The sequence below is a fragment of the Heterodontus francisci genome, chromosome 3 (genome assembly GCF_036365525.1).
Source record: "Heterodontus francisci isolate sHetFra1 chromosome 3, sHetFra1.hap1, whole genome shotgun sequence".
Classification (NCBI taxonomy): domain Eukaryota; kingdom Metazoa; phylum Chordata; class Chondrichthyes; order Heterodontiformes; family Heterodontidae; genus Heterodontus; species Heterodontus francisci.
The window spans coordinates 90,205,029-90,224,044 of NC_090373.1; the positions used below are offsets into that span (position 1 = coordinate 90,205,029).

At 41.8% G+C, this 19,016-nt stretch overlaps 1 protein-coding gene across 1 annotated transcript; it reads right to left on the bottom strand.

The window, feature by feature from the left end:
- Window positions 1–1,378: 1,378 nt before the first annotated feature.
- On the bottom strand, window positions 1,379–18,568 carry LOC137352462 (protein FAM167A-like). The gene is made up of 3 exons (XM_068017942.1): window positions 18,410–18,568; window positions 6,175–6,571; window positions 1,379–3,914 (listed from the first exon to the last, which is right to left on the bottom strand). Exons 2-3 carry the CDS (start codon window positions 6,541–6,543, stop codon window positions 3,651–3,653), a joined length of 633 nt encoding a protein of 210 aa, XP_067874043.1. The 5' UTR covers window positions 6,544–6,571; window positions 18,410–18,568; the 3' UTR covers window positions 1,379–3,650.
- Between the last annotated feature and the right edge of the window lie 448 nt (window positions 18,569–19,016).

Below are 19,016 nucleotides of genomic sequence, written 5' to 3' on the forward strand. Positions count from 1 at the left end.
GATAGGTCCAGCGGAACCAACACAGAGAAAACACAGGGTCCATTCTGGGCCTAGTGAAGACCCCAACACAGCAGAATCAAATGGTAATCTATCCAGCAGTGCAATGATGGTACAGAATTTCTCCCCTCCTGTTTTTATGGAAAACATAACCACCATTGATCTTAATCAATAAAAATTAGCATTGAATTTGTTTTCCCTCAAAGATTTTTTATTAATTTTGAAGCTGCCACAACTAAGTAATTGCTACTGACGAGAGGGGTAACCTGCTCTCATTCAAAAGAGATTGATATGAAGATTTACTGACCAATTTACAACCTTTTCATTCTTCAGTGAGAATCATGTCACAGTATATTACTATTTCTGATGTGGAGCCAAACAGTTACTAATGCTATCAAAGGACCAAAAGCAAGTGTGAGGTAATGCTGCTAGCCTTCGATGTTTTAAACTATAAGAAAACAAATACAATCTGACATGTAATACCATTGTTGAACATCAATGCCATATCAAAGTCTGCACATGCCCAGAAATGTGTTTGCATTATGATGTTATGGCAAGGTCATTTAGATGCTGTTTAATATTGTTAACAGCCTGGACTCTTCTAGATGGTTTTTCTGTCAAAACAACACAAATCCTTTTTACATTTTTTTTCATAATATGTTAATTCAGCAATACCTGTATTAATTTTCTAACTAAGTTTCTTTCAAATACTCACAATTTTTTATGTAAGTAATTCATAATAAAACACCAGAAATATTTACATACACAAGGCATCTCTTCCTACAGAGTGTAACAAATCCACCTGGGCCTCATTCACTCTCCCATGCTTCCTTTTCTTGGCCAGTGATAGCTAAGGCTGCAGTCAGGTTCCTCCATCTAGCTTGATCTCGCATGACTGCCTGTGCTTCTGTCCACTTTCATCTGCACAATAATATAACTACAAAACTAGATCAAAAATTGAATAAGATGCAGCAATAATCATGAGCAAAAAATATCGCTTTTCATGTATTTTTTCCTGAAGTTCAATGGTGTGGTACTGAACCACACAGACCAGGAACATTATACAGTTTATTATCTTTAATTACTTTCTTGTGTACTTTAACTCCCTCTGCTAGAAGTTGTGCATGGGAATTGAGTGAGAAGAGGATTGGGCTCACCTCATCAAATAGCTTGCTTAGGCTCATATAGGAAGAGTAGCCAGTTGTAAGGTATTGAATGGTTGCTGTTCCGATTGGAACCATTCCCCAGCATAAACCACTGCTGTCAGGACAGAGACGAAAATGGGAAAAAAATTTAAATGGCAAAGTTTCATGAGAACTTTACATATTGGCCTAGATCTTCCACCAGCAGCTGCAGCATCCCTGGTAGAAACAGCCAAAATTCTTTATAAAATTACTCTTCCTTTTTGGCCTGTGCAATCCAACTCCCTGTGAATGACTTCCCAGTCCTTCCACTCTACTATGGCACAGGACGTATTTCCTTAATTTGCATCTTATTACGTCTGCCTAAATGGGCCCAGAAAACTGTGAATGGACATTTCAAGAGGCAGAGACCAGTCTGCCAGCAAATCTATGCCTCCATCCACAGCAGATCTAACAAAACATTGTTGTGGAACAGACAGAAAATCTGATCTTCTTCACACTAAGGTCCCTTAACAGGTCCACAGAGTCTCAGCTGAGTCAAATCAGATGATTAGTTTGATTATCTTTCCTGTTTTTCTGTAAACTGCTTTGTACTTTTTTTCCCTCCCCTCTTTGGCTCTTGTTGTACCACATCCCATTCCCCAGGTGATAAAAGCAGGCGGGTAGATCCTCTTCTGGGCCTCAGCCAATGTTACCTTGCCTCCAGCAACTCGGAAGATTGTGATAATGGGCTCTCAGTAATTCCTCCTCTGATTTCCACTCCTTTCATCTGCCTGGCCTCCACTTGGCAGCCTCTATTGAAAGCATGACGAGACGAGGGATTCTTCATATTGGAAGCGTGAACCTGTATCTCAGTACTCTACAGTGCAATGTGTTAGTGTTTTACCTCCCTATGTTACCCTATCACCAGGACCCTACTCAAAAAGCTCATGAATCTACCTCCTTTTCTTCTTTTAAATGACTACAGTGTATTGGGTTTGTTAAATATTTGATTTTTAAAAAATTATTACTTTGAATTTTTACTTCAATGTCTTTGAGAGGCTCAAGCTAAAAGGCCTTTTTTGGGGGGCTTGTATTGAGGTATTTTCCCCATCCTTAGTCTCTCTGTGACAGGTACTATTAGTAATTAGGGACAGCTGAAGAACAGGCAAATTACCTGCATCTAGACATCTGTCAACAGTGCTCTGAAAATACAGACCAGCTTGCATACTGCACACTCCATCCAATTCTGTTCTAAAATGTCAAATTAGTTCATGTGCACATCATTGGATTCCAATCGCATATCAAAAGGGCCAACCACCTGCCTCAGGTGGGCACTTCGGCCCCAGAGGGCAGATTTCTACAGTGACAGTGAGAATGGGGATATGTTATTTCCCACTGTTTTTAGGGGCACTATCCCATTGTTAGTTAAAGCAATGAACCTGTACTTTAATTTTCAGGGTTGTCTAATGATGGCTCACAATAATAACCCCGTGGTTATATTTACAGCCGCACTGGCCATATTTTTAGCATGTTACAGGTCCTATGATGGAAATTGGTCTGCATGCGCGATTACCCTTTCTGTTGCTCAGAGGATGTTTCCCCATATGGGGGAATCTAGAACTAGGGGGCATAGTTTCAAAATAAGGGGTCTCCCCTTTAACACAGAGATGAAGAGGATTTTTTTCTCTCAGAGGGTTGTTAATCTTTGGAATTCTCTTCTCCAGCGAGCAGTGGAGGCTGGGTCATTGAATATATTCAAGGCTGAGCTAGACAGATTTTTGATTTACAAAGGAGTCAAGGGATATTGTGGTGGGGCAGACAGGAAAGTGGAGTTAAGGTCACAATCAGATCAGCCATGATCTTATTGAATGGCGGAGCAGGCTCAAGGGACCAAATGGTTTTACTCCCACTCCTATTTCTTATGTTCTTATGTTTACATTCAATGGATTGGAAAATTGGGCAGGCTGTGTAACAGGCAGCCAATCCACAACCGCCAGTTTCTCTCTCTGCCGAAACTGAAAATGTCTCCCTCAAGTAAGCCACTGAAACCAGCTACAATTGCAAGTGGTTTTAAACTTCTTCTGTAAAACTTTTAATGCTGCATTTAAACTGACCAAGAAGGTCCCAAGTTTGATTACTGTATCCCAGCTAGGGATGACGTGACTGATCTCAGTATTCCTGGAGAAAGGAAGTGAAACAGTCTTGCGAGGTTTCATGATCCCGATCTCTACCGGTGGGTAGCCCCTACTGTAGGATGGGGAGAGGATTGGGCCATGTGGTCAAATAGGCTGCTGATACGCACCCTATTTGAAGGGTTTCCATTACTCATGGTCCAATACAGCAACATGAATTGCTGTCTTCAGGAGAGGCTGGGAGAAAAGGGGGAGAAACAGACTGAAAAAAGGGGGAAAAATTAACCACAGAAAAAGGAAACCATTCAGACTACTTTCTCTGCAATTCTGAAGCTTGCTCTGGTTGTCTTCAAAGAGAAACTATTACAGTTATAACTGCACAGTGCTCATGGTACTTCTAACACAAAGAAAACCTCCTGGAATTAATGTTCATTTTAGTCACACCGATAAGTTTGAGGGGTGCCGACAGAGTGAAGGCATTGGTCACTGGAAAGTCGCAGAACAAATCCGACAGTTCATCCCGCTCCTCCAGTTCATAGGTGGCGTCGTTAAGCATTCGTTGGTGCAAGTGGCAGGTCTGCTCAATCTTCAGCTTGTTGATATCACTGCGAAGGCGCATCAGTTGTCTCGCCAGCTGCTGGTCTTGCAGGCGCATTTCTGACTGGTTTTTAAAAATAAATCTGTAGATTAGTACAGTAACAAGCAGCAAAAATACATCAATGCTGGTTCAGCAAATAGGGAAATTTTTTTCTTTGCTATTCTCGGCAGATGAAGCACAAAAATGTTGGATGTGATTATAGTGTGCCATGTGTATGATTACACGAGTTCAAAGTGAAAGGGGAAAAGTTTAGGGGGGATATGCGTGGAAAGTTCTTTACGCAGAGGGTGGTGGGTGCCTGGAACGCGTTGCCAGCGGAGGTGGTAGACGCGGGCACGATAGCGTCTTTTAAGATGTATCTAGACAGATACATGAATGGGCAGGAAGTAAAGAGATACAGACCCTTAGAAAATAGGCGACAGGTTTAGATAGAGGATTTGGATCGGCGTAGGCTTGGAGGGCCGAAGGGCCTGTTCCTGTGCTGTAATTTTCTTTGTTCTTTGTTCTTTGTATTATTGGAAGGAATAGAATTGAGGGACTGAAAAAGCCTTCCATACTTTATGAAATCCATACAGTAACCAAGTAAATTTAGGAAAATATGTCCAGAAATGATTTTTAAAATGTTTTTAGTTCTGATAGTCTAAATTCTCAAACAATTATGGGCTTTGTGTGTATTCTCTCTTGTCAAACTGAAGATGGTCAGTGTAATTGAAGGGTAAGAGCAAATGTTGACAGTCAATCCTTGTGCTAATTAAAGCTGTGCATGTGAAGCCTATTATCAGCATTCACTCATGCTTGAATAAATTTACCTCTCAGTTCACTCCTTTTTAGAAGGATTGAACTCTTGTTCCATGCCTCTCTTTGTTTCCCAAATGGTTTGCTGTCTGTATCTACTCCTTGCCTACAGTTGAATCCATGAAGTCACCCCAATGTCACTGATCAACAATCAACAGCATTTTTTGGCTTGTCAGTCTTCGGGACTTGGTTGAAATGTGACTGAAATTAGTATAGATTTTACTAATATTTGCCATACATGCAATCAAACAACCAATTTGCAGCAGTTTCTGACTACTATAACTAGTGCAGTCATGAAGCAGAACAAATTGTTCTTGTGTAGAAATCTATATGATTAACATTTTGTGTTAATAAACTCATAGAGGTGTATGAATGTATAAAACCAAAAAATATTAGACACTGGTCCATGTCAACCGCGTGATGTTCTCTAGTCGTGATGGACTAATCAGATCTAGATAGTCAATGTCACAAAAATGCACAAGGCAGCCAAGCTAGATGTCGTGCGTCCCAAGTGCTTTTTAGTTATTTTGTTCCCACTTGATTTTCCTTCTACTTTTCATTGTTTTTATCCCTACTTCTTTTAAAACCATCTGTTCCCATTCTGCCCTCTGCCATTACCCTTCCTCAGCCTGGAACTTAGCCTAGGGCTCCAACCTCCAGTCCAACATTTGTTATTTTATTTTAATTTCTGGTCCTGCCATGTCTGAGTTCTCTGAGTTTCACAATATGGCTCCTCACCCACCCTTCGCTATCAGCCAATAAAAACAAAAGCAAAATGTAACGCAACTTACAGGAAGCAACTAATAGGAACCAGAAACTGAAGACTAAGAAAGCAGCATCCCAACCACAATAAAAAGAAAACAGCTAACAGAAATATGAAAAATGTGAAGCAAAAATAAAAACAGTGCTGCTCTCTATCATGGGGGAGTATTCCTTCTCTCTCTTTTGGGGAGCTGGAGTTAGAGAACAGTGTGATTAATCTTTAACTTTATATTTCAGTATCCATTGATTGGTTTGAATCTATTGTCAAAATCTACATCATCATGTTGTTAAATAACAGAATTTGCTTTGAAATGAATGGCCACTGGCCAACAGCAAGCTGTTGCTGTGCAAAATGGGTTTGTCCCTGCAATGCAAATCTGCTACTGTGTTACTAGGATGTGCTGGGGATTGAGTGAGTGGTGCTCTGCTGGATAAATCATCCTTTTTATGGTGCAGTGGGATAAGTGATAATGTGAACTTTGTTGAGCACATGTCTGCATGTCAATGAGCTTATGCCAAAGAAGGCATTGAATGTCTAGCTACTTTAAGATGCTAGCACAGTACTCATGGCACACAGCCAGTAAACAATTACTGAGGTAACATTTAAAACTGCCATGAATTGAAGTAAAACAAAAGGGAAAGTAATTACAGCAGTTCATCTTATTGTTATCCATTTTCTAGCAATGACCTTAGGAGGACCAGAAAAATAGGGAGTATGCTATTAACCTTAAGGATAAAAGATAAAAGAGAATGTGTTCAAACTTACCAATTCCTTCCTGAGCCAGTTCAGTGCCTCGTCAATATTTTCAAAGCCACTAAATTTTCCTGAAGTCAAGCTGCCATCCCTGACAGAACTCCCATTGAGGTGCTTTTGCGTTCTCTTGAAGTTGCTGGGCTCCTCGCTGGGTTTCTTTGTCAGTGGGAGCCCTTGGTCTTCCGACGGCTTTAAGCTTTTCCAGTCTTTCTCTTCAAGTTTGGCTTTCCACTCTAGATAGGAAGGTCTTCTGGTTTCAAGCCTCAGTTTTTGGGTGAGTGCTTTCAGACTCCTCAGATGATCATCATTCTGACTCTCTGGATTGTCCTGTCCATCTTCGAAAAGCTTTACTTCAAGTTTTGGCACAGACTGAGTAGCCATCGTGTCTTATTTAAACTGCAGCTGTTATCTGTAACAGAACAGATCCCCTGAAATCCTGTTCTAATGAACTATGTTTTGAAAGGTTTCAGAACTCCCAGTGTTGAAATTGCTCTTCGTTCAAGAAACTATTATTGGACCCAACAAGATTTCATTATGAGCTGATTTTACTGATATTAAAGCATTGTATTTTATTGGTCTTATAATAGTGCTGCATTTTCATCGCATTACAACGGGAACTAAAATAACTTGTTTTTTACAGTGACACCTCAGCATATTAGCCAATTTCTTTTAATGCAGATTGCTAAAATTTGTGATAAAAATCCTGATAGTTATCAGTGTAAGAAACACAAAAAAATGTTTGAATCAATACAAAAAACAAATTCTTACTTCTGTCAGCTTCCTTTAGTACCCACCAGAAGGCTACGTGCCTCTCTACACAAACACTTGTCCACCATAATGATGAAATCCAAAATGATAAGCAGAATTCAGATATAAAAATGCAATATTAAATATATTTAGCATAAATGCAAGTTACGGGTTGTCGAACTCAATGCACTGCTTTACCTTCTTTGGCTGCTGATGTGAGAAGAATACCAAATCCAAGCTCCAAACAGGTAAGTGATAAATTTGTTGTGGGAGAGAGTATTCCTGCTTGGAAGTAACAAGGCAGTCACATCAGAAATAAAAACACTGGGAGCGGTGACAGATGTCAGGAATGTACTTGTGGACTCTCCCATTTGGCCACTGTAATTTAGGCAGATGATCGGTGGAAACCCTGTTTACAGTTCTATGAAGGGTTTATACTTATGTTACAGCAGCCGATTGGAGAATTGGCTGGCATACTTTGGTGCAGGATTGATGGAAATTCTGCGTCCATAATGATCTGGGGTTTCCACCGATCTCCCATTGATTGGAAGGAAAACCCCCAAGGAAAAGTGAAGCAGATTTAATCTACAGCAACTAAAAATGACCGTTATAAACTATCTTCAGCCAAACAGTTGGGCATGTGCTGCCTACTGCTTCGTGAGCACTGCTGTCACCTAGGTGATTGAGACAAGGGGGAGAAATACAGAGAGGATATAAACTGGCCCCAAAAAAATGCTGACATAACTGCATAGATTGTTATCATGACACTGAATCTCTGGAGCAAAGCTTAAACAATATGATAATGCAGCATGTCATACAAAATGAGATGTGATCCCCTGCTTCTGACAGGCAGTTAAGTCCTTTTGTTTATTGCCGCCTTATCTGTCAGCATCATGTTTCAGGGGTCAGGGATTTTCAACAGCCAGCTGCCATTTCTCTTCTGAAAAATAAATGATTGGCAGAGTAAAGCCCAGTGGGCACCTTGGATACCCATTCTTCTGCCTGATTTTAATTTTCAGCTAGGTCTTTAAATGGACTCCTAGCACGCCCACTCAAAGCAGGTGTGCAGCTGCTTAAATTGAGGTTCTATGCTGGTTATAAGAGCTGACTGCAATTTCAATGAGAATGCATCTTGTATCCTGTTCCCAGTTGTACTGGGTGTTGAGTGGCCTAAACAGTGGCCCTTACAAGGACTGCCGGAGGTCACAGGAACATAGGAGCAGGAGTAGGCCATTCAGCCCATTGAGCCAGCTCCATCATTCAATAAGATCCACTTCAATGCCTTTTTACCACACTATCCTCAGATCTCTTTATGTATTGGTATTTAGAAATCTGTCAATCTCTACTTTAAACATACTCAATGACTGAGCTTCCACAGCCCTCTGGGGTAGAGAATTACAAAGATTCACAACCCTCTGAGTAAAGAAATTTCTCCTCATCTCTGACCTAAGTGGCTTCCCCCTTATTTTGAAATTGTGTCCCCTGGTTCTAGACTCCCCAATCAGGGGAAACATCTTAGCTGCATCTACCCTGTCTATCCCTTTAAGTATTTTATAGGTCATTTTGATTTTTAAAAAGATTTTCATGGGACCAGGAGCCGATTTTCCACAGTCCAAAACCAGCGGGTGGCAATGGAGTATCCCGTTGGTACCTGCAGCTTGCCAGTAAAATTCAAGTGAAGCCCAAACCTGAAAACAGTTCAAGCCTCCTGACTGCGGCCTTGTGCGAGCACTGCGGGTACCGTTCACTTCAAGCCTGTTTTGGGCTGAAGTTGACAATCCCTTCTGATGTCAGTGCTGCACATTTGCACACAGCCCACCTCCACCTGCCCCCATGCTCCATTTCAGCTCAAAGAAAAGTCTTACGTTGACTGATTGTACTCCTTTCATGGAAGTGGGATCCAGATCTTCTGGGGCAATATGATCATCTTTCAAGCCTTTTCCACTGTAGCCTGGATATACTGATATGGCTTGGAGGAGTAGGCAGAGCTGCTGAACTAGGCATTAGATAAAATCATGGATTCAGTTGCTGTGCCTGACCTTTTTGAAGAATACAAATGTCTGACACATTTGTTTACCTTTCCAATGGATGGCCACTTTCTGAGTCTTTGGGCAGCCTGCCAAATGAATCTAGATTGCACAAAGGGATACTATCTAAATAATAAATCAGATTGGCTGAAGAGCAACTATGTTAGTGCTCTGATATTGTGTCTTTCTTGTAGATGAGGGCCCCTGCTCTACAGGGATCCCACTATAATTCAGACTGGACTTTTAAATTCTGGTTGAGTGTCGTTAGCAGACCTTCTACCCAACCCTCACCCCCAAAATCAAGGGTGTGTATTGGGGAGCTCCAAGCTGTACTGGGAAAATTCTCTCTTTACACCCTTGAACGGCCACCATGGAACTCACTTCAGTTCAGATCCGGTGTGAGTTCCCTCTGAGTCCTTCTGATGGCCCAAACTTTTAATAGGTAAGGTAATCAATCCCAGAGGTGATTAATTGCAAAAAAGGTAGAATTCTTTAGCCTATTTGGGCCTCATGAGTACTTTGTTCAGGCACTGAACGGTTTGGGCTATGACAGCTGCTAATGATGTGCCCTTGCAAGTACTGGTTGCCCAGATTATACAAATGAGCCTGTCCTTGTCCCCAGGATTTGGCAATAGGTAAAGGCGGGTGGTGGTTCTCCATTTCAGATCCAACTGCAATCTTCTGAAGCTTTTCACCTCCAATACTCTGTCTGGAAGTTCATTCCCTACGTTGGCCACTCATTGTGTCAAGAAGAATTTCTTGATATCTATCCTAAATTTGCCTGTTACTAACTCTGACCTTGTCTTCCTCTTGCAATATAATTTAAAGTAGTTTTCTTGATTTACCTTCCCCATTTCCTTGTTCAATATGCCTCTATAAGATGGCTCCTTTCCCAGTTGAAAAGCCAAAAATGTTCCAGCCTTTCCTCATAGCTCAATCCTTTGATACCAGGGTTCAGCTTTGCAGCTCTTCCCTGCACTGCCTCCCGAGCTTTAATGTCACTCTTGTGCCTCAGCTCCCAGAAACAAACACAGCGTTAAAGGATGCAGTCTGACCAGTGCAACAAACAGTTTGCTCACAACTTCATCGCTACGTAGTCCAATATTCCTTTGGCTTTGTTGATTGCTGCTCTCTGTAACATGTCGAGCAGTGAGCCTACTCAAACCCTTAGGTCTCTTTCAGCTTCATGCTTTTTTTATTTCAACACCATTCACGGAGCATGTGTGCCACTTATTTTTTCTTCCGATGTGAGGTACTTTAAACTAGTCTGCATTAAATTTAATCTGCCGTTGTTCTGCCTACTCACATATTTTATCTCACTCTGTAATTTTTGACTCAATTGATTCAGTTGCCCTTTCTAGATTGGTATCTTCTGAGAATCGGACCCCTGTGCACTGAGTTTCTGCATCTATGTTATTTATGTACATTTGAAACAGTAGTGGATCCAACATTGGGCTTAGATTGCATGCAGCTCACAATATTGAATGGGTTTGGGGAGGAGATAGTGGATATTTGCCAAAATCTTTAGGAAAAGGAACTGTATGAAAGGGCTGGAGGTGGCAAATGTTAAACAACTGTTCAATAAACAGCAAAAGAATAAGTCAGTAAATCACAGACCAGTTAATGTTGGGGTTCTACATCCAGTAAACTGGATGAAATTAGTCAATGCTTAGAAAGGCAGTCTGCATGGATTTATAAAGTGTTGCTCAGGTTTCACTAATTTAGTTGAGTTTTTGGATGAAATCACAAAATGGGATAAAGTGTGATGACACATACATGTGCTTTCAGAAAGCTTTGTGCTACAAAGGCTTGCTTTGAAGGTGGAGGCACATGATGTTAAAAAGAATGTAACTACATAGAGACGAGTAGAGCGAAAATCAGAGAACAAAGGTAAATGGATAATTTTTCAGTTAGTGCAAAGTGGGTATCCTGGGACCTCATCTGTTTTCCATTTATACAAATGTGGACACAGAGGAATGATATTAAAGTTTTCTAGTGATATCAAATTAGAGGATATGAAAAACTATGAGGAAGAATGCAGGAGGACATAAACAGGTTAGTGAGTTGGACAGATAGGTGGCAGATGCAGTTCAATATGAAGATCTAGGATGTAGTACACTTGAAAAAACAGTGAAAGAAATGATATCCTAAATAGTAAGTTTCTGAACAAAATATTGGAATGGATAGATCTAGGGTCAAGAATCATAGAATTTTAAAGGTGGGAATGCAATTAAAAAGAACATAAGGAGACCAATTGAATTATGATTTTTTATATATAGTGACATTGAATGTAATGGCAAAGAATCAATACTGAATTTGTACAAAACTTTGGTTGGGCCACATTTGGAGTATTTTGAAAGTTCTAGGCACTCAATTGTGTGCCATGATATCTGATACACAATATCAGAGCCATGGAAAATGTATTGCAAAAAACATCAAAATGATATCAGAAATGAGAAGATACAGTTATGAGAACATTTTGAGAGGGTAAAGAAAAGGTTCTTCTCACTGGTGATTCAGTAATAAAGTGGGGTCCCCAAAAATCTGCAGGGCTCTGACACTTCTCAGCAGTATGTCAGAAGGGAGTGCACGGAAGGCCCAGGAATGAGGCCACAACCAGATACACCAGGTTCCAGCCTGTGTTGCTAATTTCTGCACAGCCTTGTTTAGGGCAGAACCTCCATCTGTCCAAAATGTGGTCCCATGTCAGTAGTAGCATGGCCAGAAGAGGAAGACTTCCCTGGGTGGAAGTTTTCAGTCTGTGATCTGCTGGCTTGGTGGGGTGCCAGGTAAATGGAGGTGGCTTGTCCTCTCGGTGAGCAGAATTAGGTCCCACCCGAGGGGTGAGTGTGGGGAGGGCGAGTAGTCTAGGCCTGGGTCTTGGCCTGAATCCTTGAAGACAGAACATTTCCAGAAATGGTGGTCAACACAGCTCAAGCAATAAGCTGCTGGGCCTAGTGATGCTGGATTTCTTTCAAGCAGCAGGCCTTCCCTGCAATGGCTGTTGCTCCATTATGGTGGGCAGCTGAGATCCATTCACACTGCCACAGTCACCTGCCAGGAATATTTAAAAAGGAACCACCTCCTCACCTAGAGTCAGCTGTGGAGGTTCCTCGCGGCAGATCCCAGCATTTATATTAGGATCAATGGCGCTTGGATTTCCAGGCTCAGAATTATAACTAGAAAATGAAGGGGAAGTCGGAAGAGTTATTTCCACAGAGAAAGATTATAATTAGAACACATTAATTTTGTGGCACTATTCGGGAAAGAAGTGGTCAGGGCAGGCGGTAGTCTGGACAGGCAGTGGTCAGGCCAGGTGGTGGTCTGGGCAGGCGGTGGTCTGGGCAGGCGGTGGTCAGGGCAGGTGGTGGTCAGGGCAGACGATGGTCATGGCAGGCAGTAATCAGGGCAGATGGTGGTCTGGGCAGATGGTGGTCGGGGTAGGAAGTAGTCAGGGCCGATGGTGATCAGGGCAAGCGGTGGTCAGGGCTGGCGGTGGTCAGGGCAGGCAGTGGTCATGGCAGGCAGCAGTCAGGGCAGACAGCGGTCAGGGCAGACAGCGGTCAGGGCAGGTGGTCAGGGCAGGTGGTGGTCAGGGCTGATGCAGCAGCTGCTGGGAGGAGTCAGTGTGGGACCCAATACATTTTCGTCCTTTCTCTTTATTTTAATGCAGTCGGTGAGCTGCCAGCAGAAATGTGCTCCCCAGTAGGCAGCTTGATGATCTAGAGGTAGGAAACTGTGCAGGATAGGGTATGGTGGCTGAAGGGGTCTAAGTGTCAGGAATAAAAAGAAGCAGCACTTAGAGCTGCAGGTATCTTATGTGTAGATCCCTTTAATTTTCACTGAAAATGGTTAGTTCTAGACTTGTACCATCTATGTTTGGGTGGGAGTATTGAGGCTGGCAGAGACAAAAATGATGTTGAGGTCCTAAGTGCATAACAAACATATACAAATGAGATTTCTGTATGTTTCTGACTGGAGCCACCTGGATGGAAGCCCACCTGAAAATCAGTACAGACAGATACATGAAAGTGCTTTGATCCTGCCTCCGACCCATTTTAAGCAGAGTAAAAGGAACAAATCGAATGAATTGCAGGTGCAAATTCAACTGGGAGGGTATGACATGGAAGCCATTACTGAGACATGGCTGCAAGATGGTCAGGACTGGGAACTAAATAAACCAGGTTATAAGGTCTACTGGAAAGATAAGGAAAATGGCAGAGGGGGAGGAGTAGCCTTAATGATTAAGGATGAAATCACTTCAATGACAAGAGAGGATATAATGAGAGACAATCAGGCAGTGGAGACTATATGGGTAGAATTAAGAAATAGACAAGGATTTAAGATGAGCAGCAGTTGTGTCTAGGCCCCCTGGTAGCAGCTGGGAGGTGGCAGATTGTAAAAATGCAGACTAGACAAGCATGTAGCAAAGGCAGAGTGGTTTTAATGGGAGATCCTTACTTTCATATAGATTGGGATAAGCATACTAGCTCATGTCAGAAGGGTAGTGAATTTCATGTGTGTCCAGGATTGTTTTCTGCAACAATATGTCCTAGAACCAATAAGGCAGCAGGGCATATTAGATTCAGTAATCAGTAATGAGCCAGATTTAGTTAACAGTCTAATGGTGTGTGAACATTCATTTAATAGCAATCGTAATACAATCAAGTTCAATGCAGTGTTTGAAAGGAAGAAAAGTGAAACAGCTACTAAGATTCTGGATTTAGATAAGGCTGACTTCAATGGAATGAGACAGAGACTGTCCACAGTAAAATGGACAAATCGGTTACTGGGTAAAATGACAGAGGATTAGTGGGAGGTGTTCGAAAAGGAATCTAATCTGATACAAAACCAGTTTCTAAACCTCAGGGGCAAGAGTTCTACTTGTCAAAATAAACAGTCATGAATAACTAATAAATGTAAAAGCTAACACATCCTGACAACTGGGAGAGATACAAAGAACAGCAAAGAGTGACAAACAGATAGTAAGAATAAAAAAGGAAGCATGAAAAGAAACTTTCAAGGGATGTCAAAATCAATACAAAAAAACTTTTGACAATTATACTTGGAAAGGGAGTGTGGTCAGGAATGTGGGCCTCTTGAAAACTGATAACAGTGATACTGTCAATCAAAATAAGGAAATGGCAGACATTCAGAATAATTACTTGGCATCAATATTTACAGTAGAGGAAGAGGATAGTATGCTGGACATTCCAAAGAAACTAATATTGTATCATCGACAGGGACTTGCCAAAATAAAGTTCCGAAGAAGGGTCACTGACCCGAAACGTTAACTCTGCTTCTCTTTCCACAGATGCTGCCAGACCTGCTGAGTATTTCCAGCATTTCTTGTTTTTATTGCCAAAATAAACATATGTAAAATAACCTAATGAAGGAAAAAATAGTGCTAAAGAGTGACAAATCCCCAGGACCAGATAGTTTCATCACAGGTTTTTAAAGGAAATAGCTGAGAATATTGTAGATGCTCTAACTAAAATCTGCCAACGTGCTCTTGATTTGGGAATCATTCCTTTAAAATAAAAAATTGCACACGTCACTCCGCTATGAAAGAAAGGTGAGAAAGGAAAACCAGGGAATTATAGTCCAGTTCTCTGAACATTTGACGTTGGGAAATTCCCAGAGTCTATAATTAAGGATAGAGTGACTGAACACCTACCTTTAAAAATTTCAGCTGATCAGAGAGAGCCAGAATGGATTTGTAAAGGGTAGGTCATGCCTGACGAATCTTGATTGAAATTTTTGAAGAGGTGACTAAAGTAGTGGACAGTGGAATGCCTATGGATATTATTTACATGAACTTACAAATGGCAACTGATAAAGTCCCTCATAACAGACTTAATTAAAAGTGGAACCTCATGGAATTGAAGGGAAATTATTCACAAGAGGTACAGTGTGTTCCAATCCTGAGGTAGTGTGTTCTAATCCTGAGGTAGTGTGTTCTAATCCTGAGGCAGTGTGTTCTAATCCTGAGGTAGTGTGTTCTAATCCTGAGGCAGTGTGTTCTAATCCTGAGGTAGTGTGTTCTAATCCTGAGGTAGTGTGTTCTAATCCTGAGGTAGTGTGTTCTAATCCTGAGGCAGTATGTTCTAATCCTGAGGTAGTATGTTCTAATCCTGAGGCAGTGTGTTCTAATCCTGAGGTAGTGTGTTCTAATCCTGAGGCAGTATGTTCTAATCCTGAGGTAGTATGTTCTAATCCTGAGGCAGTGTGTTCTAATCCTGAGGCAGTGTGTTCTAATCCTGAGGTAGTGTGTTCTAATCCTGAGGTAGTATGTTCTAATCCTGAGGCAGTATGTTCTAATCCTGAGGTAGTATGTTCTAATCCTGAGGTAGTATGTTCTAATCCTGAGGCAGTATGTTCTAATCCTGAGGTAGTATGTTCTAATCCTGAGGCAGTGTGTCTCAATCCTGAGGTAGTGTGTTCTAATCCTGAGGCAGTATGTTCTAATCCTGAGGTAGTATGTTCTAATCCTGAGGCAGTGTGTTTTAATCCTGAGGTAGTGTGTTCTAATCCTGAGGCAGTATGTTCTAATCCTGAGGCAGTGTGTTCTAATCCTGAGGTAGTGTGTTCTAATCCTGAGGCAGTATGTTCTAATCCTGAGGTAGTATGTTCTAATCCTGAGGCAGTGTGTTTTAATCCTGAGGTAGTGTGTTCTAATCCTGAGGCAGTATGTTCTAATCCTGAGGCAGTGTGTTCTAATCCTGAGGTAGTGTGTTCTAATCCTGAGGCAGTATGTTCTAATCCTGAGGTAGTATGTTCTAATCCTGAGGCAGTGTGTTCTAATCCTGAGGCAGTGTGTTCTAATCCTGAGGTAGTGTGTTCTAATCCTGAGGTAGTATGTTCTAATCCTGAGGCAGTATGTTCTAATCCTGAGGTAGTATGTTCTAATCCTGAGGTAGTATGTTCTAATCCTGAGGCAGTATGTTCTAATCCTGAGGTAGTATGTTCTAATCCTGAGGCAGTGTGTCTCAATCCTGAGGTAGTGTGTTCTAATCCTGAGGCAGTATGTTCTAATCCTGAGGTAGTATGTTCTAATCCTGAGGTACAGTGTGTTCCAATCCTGAGGTAGTGTGTCTCAATCCTGAGGTAGTGTGTTCTAATCCTGAGGTAGTGTGTTCTAATCCTGAGGCAGTATGTTCTAATCCTGAGGTAGTATGTTCTAATCCTGAGGCAGTGTGTTCTAATCCTGAGGTAGTGTGTTCTAATCCTGAGGCAGTATGTTCTAATCCTGAGGTAGTATGTTCTAATCCTGAGGCAGTGTGTTCTAATCCTGAGGTAGTATGTTCTAATCCTGAGGCAGTGTGTTCTAATCCTGAGGTAGTGTGTTCTAATCCTGAGGTAGTATGTTCTAATCCTGAGGCAGTATGTTCTAATCCTGAGGTAGTATGTTCTAATCCTGAGGTAGTATGTTCTAATCCTGAGGCAGTATGTTCTAATCCTGAGGTAGTATGTTCTAATCCTGAGGCAGTGTGTCTCAATCCTGAGGTAGTGTGTTCTAATCCTGAGGCAGTATGTTCTAATCCTGAGGTAGTATGTTCTAATCCTGAGGTAGTATGTTCTAATCCTGAGGCAGTATGTTCTAATCCTGAGGTAGTGTGTCTCAATCCTGAGGTAGTATGTTCTAATCCTGAGGCAGTGTGTTCTAATCCTGAGGTAGTGTGTTCTAATCCTGAGGTAGTATGTTCTAATCCTGAGGCAGTATGTTCTAATCCTGAGGTAGTATGAACTAATCCTGAGGCAGTGTGTTCTAATCCTGAGGTAGTGTGTTCTAATCCTGAGGCAGTATGTTCTAATCCTGAGGTAGTATGTTCTAATCCTGAGGCAGTGTGTTCTAATCCTGAGGTAGTGTGTTTCAATCCTGAGGTAGTGTGTTCTAATCCTGAGGTAGTGTGTTCCAATCCTGAGGTAGCGTGTTCCAATCCTGAGGTAGTGTGTTCTAATCCTGAGGCAGTGTGTTCTAATCCTGAGGTAGTGTGTCTCAATCCTGAGGTAGTATGTTCTAATCCTGAGGCAGTGTGTTCTAATCCTGAGGTAGTGTGTTCTAATCCTGAGGTAGTATGTTCTAATCCTGAGGCAGTATGTTCTAATCCTGAGGTAGTATGAACTAATCCTGAGGCAGTGTGTTCTAATCCTGAGGTAGTGTGTTCTAATCCTGAGGCAGTATGTTCTAATCCTGAGGTAGTATGTTCTAATCCTGAGGCAGTGTGTTCTAATCCTGAGGTAGTGTGTTTCAATCCTGAGGTAGTGTGTTCTAATCCTGAGGCAGTATGTTCTAATCCTGAGGTAGTGTGTCTCAATCCTGAGGTAGTATGTTCTAATCCTGAGGCAGTGTGTTCTAATCCTGAGGTAGTGTGTTCTAATCCTGAGGTAGTATGTTCTAATCCTGAGGCAGTATATTCTAATCCTGAGGTAGTATGAACTAATCCTGAGGCAGTGTGTTCTAATCCTGAGGTAGTGTGTTCTAATCCTGAGGCAGTATGTTCTAATCCTGAGGTAGTATGTTCTAATCCTGAGGCAGTGTGTTCTAATCCTGAGGTAGTGTGTTTCAATCCTGAGGTAGTGTGTTCTAATCCTGAGGTAGTGTGTTCCAATCCTGAGGTAGCGTGTTCCAATCCTGAGGTAGCGTGTTCCAATCCTGAGGTAGTGTGTTCTAATCCCGAGGTAGTGTGTTTCAATCCTGAGATAGTGTGTCTCAATCTTGAGGTAGTGTGTCCCAATCCTAAAGTAGTGTGTTCTAATCCTGAGGTAGTGTGTTCTAATCCTGAGGTAGTGTATTCCAATCCTGAGGTAGTGTGTTCTAATCCTGAGGCAGTGTGTTCTAATCCTGAGGTAGTGTGTTCTAATCCTGAGGTAGTGTGTTCTAATCCTGAGGTAGTGTGTTCCAATCCTGAGGTAGTGTGTTCTAATCCTGAGGCAGTGTGTTCTAACCCTGAGGTAGTGTATTCCACTCCTCAGCTTTGCATTTTGAGTCTAAAAATTCTCCTATGTTCTCCTTCCAGAGAAAGAGTCTTCTTAGCTGCAATGTGGATGTTTTTTTCACTCATACTTTAAATATAAGGAATATTTTGAACATTAGACTATTCAAGGTTATGTTAAAATCTGTTTGATCTACAACTACTTGGTTGACGGTGTCCAGATCCTAATCATTGTAATAACGGACTCCACAGAAGGGGGAAATCCTTTGTGGTTAGTCCCCAAATGGCGTAGGTAAGAAATAAGACCAAGATTCCAGGGAGCAGTAATAACAACAGTTTAAAGGGCGGAGTGCATCCCCGCTAATCTTAGTCGCTTTATATGCTTTAAAATTTGATACGATTTGCTCAGGTAGGTGCAAAACAAACAACAAAATCTACCCACTTCTTCCCCTTACAATTGGGCGTCTGTTTTTTTATGCCCCAATGGAGTGAAATTTAAATGTGCATGGTAAGCACTGGGACAGAAGCTCTGCTCACCTGTATTTACTGAGATACGGACCGATGAATCACCACACTAGCCGATCAGTCCTGCTCCAGCTGTCCATGCTGCAGGTTTCTGCACTGGGAGCAATGGGCTATGTCCACCATCTACCTGCACTCATCACTGTGTTTTCATCTGAATGCAAGTCCCTCACCCTGGGAAAAAGCTGGAGTTTCTGCGTCAGGAACGTTGCCAGGAGACCGCAAAAGGTATTTTGCAGCCAGTTGTTCCTCTCTGCTCCTTCTGTCTGGTACAGACTCCTATCTGTCCCTCCTCTTCTCTCTGCCACTGACAGGGGACGCAGCACTATCCATCTAACGGGGTCCTAGCGCCTCCGGAGATAAACACTCCAAGCGTTGCATTGAAACAGTTCACACAAGGAGGGCTTTCCACAACATGCCTCTGCAAGTACTTGGAAAGTGAAGAATTGTATAACTCGCTGATAGCTTGTCGGACTTTTGAATTGTGCCGAATCAAATTTTACTAATTCAGCTCCCAAAATTTGTTTCATGCTTTTACTTTACATAAACTCCATTCAAAACCCTGCTAACTGTCCTATTTCACACAAACTCCTGCTCACCTATTAACCCATTCTCCACTGCT